The sequence below is a fragment of the Crocodylus porosus genome, unplaced genomic scaffold (genome assembly GCF_001723895.1).
Source record: "Crocodylus porosus isolate Cpor-Errol unplaced genomic scaffold, CroPor_comp1, whole genome shotgun sequence".
Lineage (NCBI taxonomy): Eukaryota > Metazoa > Chordata > Crocodylia > Crocodylidae > Crocodylus > Crocodylus porosus.
In genome coordinates this window covers 35,786,372-35,793,644 of record NW_017728886.1, presented here as the reverse complement: position 1 = coordinate 35,793,644, position 7,273 = coordinate 35,786,372, and the positions used below count along the sequence as shown (strand labels likewise).

Here is a 7,273-nt window from a genome sequence, read left to right as displayed (position 1 = left end):
ATTGGTCCCCTGATTTGATTTGGATTCAGAGATTCGGCCACTGAATCAGGCCAAATCTCCTCCAAATCGAATCATCACCTGAAGCTTTGAACAGCCCTAAAAATCAGCCTCAGGAATTGATAAGTAATGATCTTTGTGCTATGTGTAGAAGCACATCTGCCAAAAGTGTGAGTTAATTGGATCCTAGTGTAAGAACACAAATCTACCTACATTTGGAAGAAAAACTCCCTGCTACAAACAAATCAGAAACTGGATTGGATACTTCATCAGGCTGAGAAGGAAGTGAAACTTCCTGAAAAACCCAGAGACTTATTAAGCAAGCTGCAGAAAAGGGGATATAGGAAAGCGAGTGGTAAAGATTCCTCTCCTTGTGAGAAGTTGATTTATCTTTTAATACTTTTGTAATAAAGAGATGGGTGTTAGTGTAATTTAGTGTTATTTTTGTAGCTATTGTTGAGGGAAATGATATTGAGAGGCACAATTGGAGGCAGCCCCTTACTTTGGAAGACTACAGATGTTGGAAATTGGTAGATGATCCCTTAGGGCAGTTAGGAACAGACAATGTCTACAGAGGTTGCCTACTGCTGCACAGTGTGCATAGGTCACAGGGAACGGACAGAACCCTCTTCACTGGTCTCCAGGCTGGGCCCCAAATACCCCAGGACTGTGCAGACTGACCCATGATACCTCCACTTTAGGGTTTCTAAGCAGCTGTGGAGTTCAAATTAGTAAGAGCTGTGCGGATAAAAGGGTTATATTCTATGGTGTAACTAAAAAGGGGAGGAAAGAAAGATGAATAAGTGGGGGGAGTCAACATTTTCAGATTTCATTTTTAAAATTGACATTTTTTAAGTTGTTTGGAAAATTATTTTCTAAAAACCCAACAATTTCACCTTTTCCCTAGGAAACAGACTTACCTCTAAGCATTAGCTGAGGTCACACCCACTTGACATTTTTGGCCTTTACACAAGGACAGCAGGCTCAGAAAAGCCAGATCAAAGGCCAGTAAATGAAATATAACAAGGGTCCCCCTATTTGTACAAATCCTAAACAGGTACTGTGATCTTCAGAACTGTAGCATTCGAGCTCTTAACATGCTATTTGCTCCAGATGTAAGAAACAGATTGTTTTCTAATAGTTTTAGTTCCTACTATTTTAAGAGGGTTGTTTGGTTTTTTTTTAAGCATCTTTTTTTGAAGTATAGAAATTGTTTTCTGGTTTCTATTAGGGATCATTTTTTCCCTGATAGTATGAACTTGTGATACAGTATAGCCTTCTTATACTTTGTCTAACAAATGAAACAACTCAGACTTTAAAATTAACTATGGCTAGAGCTCCTCTTCTCTCAGGACAATTTCCAACATACAGAAATCAAATATAGTGAGGAAGGTAGAAAGCTGTGATCATATCTTTTGACCAGCTAAGAATTGCACATATCCTGTTGCATTCACTTGTTACTCTCTCCAATCCCCAAACGTTATTTTACTTACTGTTCACTACTATTTAAAGTCTGTGGTGGGTACAAAAGAGTTAACATTATAGGTATAAATAAAATTCTAGGTAGGATAATTCTTTTCAGTTCAGCATCCATTCAAACAAGATACTATAGAATTACAGATTTAATCAGATTATTTCAAATGTTTTCAGATTGTTATTTTTACTGGGGGGGGGGAGAGGGAAACATAGAAATTATGGCAGTGTAGACACATCTTACACAGCGGATAAAAAATTCTCCTGGCCAAAACAGATAGTTTTAGAGCAAGTATCCTGGAACTATCTTTTGCAAGAAGAAAACTTTACCTTTTTTATAGTTGCCTTTATCTTATCATTATTTTAAAGAGAAAATTTGATTGCCCAGCATTTTAATTTCTTTTTCTTTTTTTCTTTTAATCTTGCAGTGTTCTTTAGAGAATTGCCTTTACGTTTTGAGTTTTCAGTCAGGTCAGACAGCTGGAGTTATTCTTTCATTTGTAAGAGTCCATTGGCTTTGTAATACTAGGAGAATTACAGTTTTGCTGCTGTCATATCTTCATTTTAGATTCAGAATTAATACATTACTGTGACTGAAATATTTGTTTCCTGCGCAAATTGGTTATGTCATGTCACAGTTCCTTTGCATTAATGCAGTGAAGCAAAAACAAGTGTTTTTTAATCTAACAAAAGTACTTTGGAACAAAGTTCAATCTTCACAAGGTTAGAAGGGGGTCAATACTAGCTTGTAGACAAGCAGCTTGAGATCTTTCAACATCTGGCCCTCAAGATTCTCATTTGAGGTTTGAGAGACTTAAAAACTCAACCTTGGAATCTTTTTTTTGCTACCAAAACAGTCCTAGGAATTGAATTGAAATCTCTTGTTTTTTTCAAAAAGCAACACGTGACAGGCTACTTCCTTATTTAGAGCCGAGAGCTTTCTCCTCATCCGCCAGCCCTGTGAAACTAAGGAGGACCTGTTCCCTGCCTCATTTCAGAAGGGTTTGATTGATGGCACTTAAATATATTTTATCTTTTGGTAGAAAAGGAGAGAGGAATGAAATATCTGTGATGACTCTGTTCACATTTTTGGCTTTTCTCTCTCTCTTTGGTGGCGCTTTGCAATTGCTGGGTAAGTTCTTGTTTGTCTCTGGTAAAAATTGATATGAAAGTACGTTGCTTCTCATGCTTTTCCTTAAGCATTCTGAGTCTCTGTTGAAGTGTCCATGTATTTATTATTGGTCATTAACTTTTGGATGGATTATGGCAGGGAAAGGGATGATGAGTATTCATACCAGGGCTGACAGGAGAGGAGAAGCAGAAGGGGATGTGGGATGGGAATTTTAATTCTGCATTTCCTGACTGGCAAACATTTATGACAATAATTGACCCCTATATCTCAAGCTAAACAACCTGGGATTTGTTTAAATAATATATTCTTGGATTCTTGTCCTTTGCATTTTATTATTAAACCTTTAGGGTGCACTGAAAACACATTTTCAATAATTTATTTTTAGCCATAATGGACAAGGAACTTTTTGTTTCTGAAAGAGAACTGAGATTTTCAAGTAAGTATCTTACAGGAAACAATGAATAGAACCAAATAGCTAGTAGTGTGTACAAGACAAGCTAGTAGTGTATGGCAGATCTTCTGTAGATATGTAAAGAAGATTCAGGAAGCCTTCTTCCACTTGTGTTGTCTCTTATATCCTTTTTACAATGACCAGCCACTATATAGCTGCATTCTCCACATTTTTAATACTATCACTATCAGGAATGCTAAGCTTTGCAAGCAAAAAGTGTACTTAAAAAATAATTTCAAGACCAAGTATGTTCTGAAATCTATTGGGCAACTCCCAACAGTCAAGTTCCAAATTTTGACTGAACAGAGCTAAGTCATTCAAGTCTCTGTGTGTGGCTCTAATACAAAGCAAGTATCCTTGTCTCACACCCATCATTCTTGGGCTTTGAATGCTCCCCAAATCCATGACAGGCATCCTATGTGGAAGCCCACTTTGGTGATCACAAGGAATTGCTTCCCCATGCAAACTGACCAACTCAGAAAAGAGACCCTGGTCCTTTGTACATAAATAGACTTATAAAATGAAATAACGTTATAGGTAAGGAGCTGGACTATAAAGATATCAAATGTGTTTATGCATAAAAGTATTTAGAAGAATAGTGAACCTTGTTTTTCAAAAGTGATTTGTGTTTACATGTGCTTTGACATTTGTTTGAGTGTCCAGCTTGAAACACTATATAAATCATGGATGGGCAATTATTTGGTACGGAGGGCCACTTAAGGAGTGTTGGTGAGCTGCTGAGGGGTAGGGGGTGCAGTTGATCCTATCCAGCCCACCAGCTACCACCAGGAGCCTGAGGAGAGAGAGCTGAGTCGTGCACTGCTCCACTCTGCTGTGGCCAGAGTTGGGCTGGGCATGAAGTGTGCAGATTCCTCCACTTCCCCACATCCACCTCCCTGCCCAGCTCCCTGTTGGTGCTACGCACTCCTAGCACCCCGGCAGCTGGGCCTGCATGGGATGGGGCACAATGCAACATGTGAAGTAGCCACCTTGCCTGCCTGCCATGATGAACTGCAGCCGTCATGCCACAGCAGGAAAGTTGGGGGTGGCTGCCCCAGGCTGAGTCCTTGTGGCTGGCACAGACTAGTGGTGTCATGGCAGCAGCAGCTCATCACAGAGGCAGGTGGGCGGGGTGGCTACTCAGGGTGCTGCATCACGTCCTGTCTCATGTGGGTCTGGCTGCTCATGGCGTCAGTGCCAGGATTGTGCATCTGCAGTGCCAACAGTAAGCTGGGTGGAGGGCGGGGATGGATGTGGTGGGGGGCAGAGGAGTCCATGCTGCGTGACTGAGCCCAGCCCTTGCTGCGGCACAGTGGAGGGGGCAGCCCTCCCTCCTTATGCTCCTGGTGGTGGCCAGTGGGCTGGATAGGATCAACTGGTGGGCCAGATATGGCCCAGAGGCTATATCATGACCACTCCTGTTATAAATTGTACCTTACAAATTTTCACTTCTGAAAATTTAAATTACATATACCGTATATATGTGTGTCCAATGTAACACTTCAGTTAGGAGCATTTATCAAGCAATGTGTGTGGGGGGTTATTTTGGAGCAAGGGCTTCTTTGAATTCTTTGAGAAGTTCATGGTCTGTTACAGTGTGCCAGAAACCCTTAATCTTGCAGAGTTATACATGTGCTTAACTGTGGGCATCGGTATGAACAGATCCACTGTAATCAATGGGACTAGGCAGCTGAATAAAAGTAAACTGGAGTGTAACTGTTAAATAAAGCTGGAACAAGTGTGGGAAAAGACACTCTACTATTGCTGTGAATATAGTATTGCTAGCCTTTGTCCTCTCTTTTTAAAGGGTTTTAAGAAATACCTGCTGTAGAATACTATTTGGAGGAGCTTTTACTTTTACATGTTGTGCTACTGCTGCCACTTGTGAGTGGGACACTGTTGCCATATCACCCATTGCTCTTTTTCATAAAAATATCCTTATTTAATAAGGATGCTTCCAGATGCATGCACTATTTACGGATTCATACATCATTGGTGTTCTATTGAGGTCTTTATGAAGGATAGGAAAGATAGAATTTAGTATATTATTTCAATATTCAGAATTCCTGAAGTCTGTTTCTTTCTGTGAATGTTAAGAAGGGCATATTTTGCCTAACTGTAGGATTAAGAGAAAACGTATTGTTGGATAATATGATGAATAGGACTGCCACAAAGTTTGGGGAATTTTTTTTTTCCTGTCTCATGGCATCACTCCAAGATGAAGTTATGGGGGGTTTAGGGATCTAGCTGGCCTGGTCCATACTTTTATACGTGTGCCTTTCACAAAAGCATCATAGATTTTAAGACTAGAAGGGACCTTCATGATCATCCAGTTTGACTTCTTTCTTGACACAGGACAGGTTATTGACACCTTCCTAAAACTCCTTTGTAAATGTGATGAAGCATTATAAGGGTGGTCAAGGATAGTTACAGAAGTTATGGGTTCCATTATTTTAAATTTAAGTGGGACTGGGTCAATAATTGTATGGGGAAAGGATGGTGCTGTATTAGTACCTGTACAATTAATTGGTTTCTGTGGAAATAATCCTCATTTAAGTGAAGGAAAGAGAAAGTTGAATAATGTCTCTCAGTTCCACTCTACCTACATCACATACATATACTTTTTTATTAATTTTTTGTTTTACAGACAATGGGATATTTTTAATCTATAATGAATACCACAAGCATTGTATACAAGTCTATAGTTCAAGATCAGTAAGAACTGCCTCTTGTCATAAGGACAATGAATTCCAAAAATTCAGGTGGGTCTCTGAACATCAGCTTATGAGTATAGCATTCAGCATGTGCTTGGGAGTGACTTCAAAGGAAGACAAAGTTGCCATTACCCTGTATCCTTGTAACAAAACAAGTGAACTTCAGCTGTGGGAATGCAGAAATGAGGGCCTTTTTGGACTGAGAGGAGAAGATCTATTTTTTAACTCTGATGACATAGAAGAAGAAAATATTATGCTGTACAATGGATCAAACATTAAGAGTAAGTGGAAGATCTATGGAACCACAGAAGATTTATGCTCTCGAAGCTATGAAGGTAAACTTCTGAAAATTAATCCTTTTCTTGTCTGTGCTAATTTTCTTGTGAGCAATTGGTCTCTGATGTATTCAGTCCTGTGATCTGTTGCTCAATCATTAGAGATTTTGAAAATGGAAATATTGCAGGCCTTAGCCTTGAATGTTCTAAATTTGTGGCTAACTTGAAAAGGAGTTCCTAGCAAATGATGTCATTAAGGATGCAAGTGTTACACTGTAAATCTGATTCAAGGAAGGCACTATAAAATTACACAGTGTAAATTTGGTATATAACAATGAAAACCTTGTTTGTACAGCAAATAGGCAATTAAGTTAGACCTGATATAGCAAGCTACTTAAAAACACAGGCTCTGCCTCATTAGCCCTTAGGTGGACATTGAGAGAGAATGGCATTTTTGTCTGGTGCTTAAGACTCTCACCTAATAGGCAAGAATCCCTGCATCCATGAATGGTTATACAAAGTTAGACCAGGGTCAGCAGAAGACAGAGTGTCCTTTTCTGAATTCCTTGCTACCTGGCGGTTAGAGCACTGTTTTGGGAGGCTGGGGATTGTGGGTTCAGATTCCTTCATTTGGGGCACATCTACATGAAGACAAAGGACAGACAGTCAAAAAGCCTGAGGCAGAATTGTTTCAGTCTTTGCAGGTTTGTGTAAACTCCTCGCTCTCTGGGAGGAGGCCACTGCCTGGTGCTGGCCAGGTCAAGCCCCCGCCCAGGCCCCTACTTGGCTCAGCCCTCCAGGAGTGACAAGAGAAGGAGTGGGGTACTCACCAGTCCCCCTCCTGTAGGGCAGGGCCCCCCAAATCCCGGGCAGGGCCCCCCCAAACCTGAGAAACTAACGTTCCCTGATGGCAAGCCCACTGTGCATGCACGCAGTTTAAAAGGGCCTGCCAAACAGGGGGAGGGGAAAAAAAAAAAGCTCAGTTAGGCTCCGGAGTGGTGAGAGACGCGCGGGTGAAGCCTGGTGCCGGGCCGGGTCAAGCCCCTGCCCAGGCCCCTACTTGGCCCAGCCCCCCGGGGAGAGAGGAGTGAAGGAGGGGGTACTCACCAGTCCCCCTCCTGTAGGGCAGGGCCCCCCAAATCCCAGGCAGGGCCCCCCTGGCCTGAGAAGCCAGTGTTCCCCGATGGCAGGCCCACTGCGCACGCGCGTAGTTTAAAAGGGCCCGCCAAAC

General features: G+C 41.4%; 1 protein-coding gene across 1 annotated transcript in view; it reads left to right on the top strand.

Annotated features, from left to right (window-relative positions):
• The first annotated feature begins 2,409 nt into the window (after positions 1 to 2,409).
• LOC109306608 (macrophage mannose receptor 1-like) overlaps positions 2,410 to 7,273 on the top strand; it is a 105,700-nt gene continuing 100,836 nt past the window's right edge. The window contains exons 1-2 of the mRNA XM_019530145.1: positions 2,410 to 2,602; positions 5,701 to 6,102. Of these exons, the coding sequence (XP_019385690.1) occupies positions 2,482 to 2,602; positions 5,701 to 6,102 (523 nt within the window). The 5' untranslated portion in view covers positions 2,410 to 2,481. The remainder of the gene's footprint in view (positions 2,603 to 5,700; positions 6,103 to 7,273) is intronic.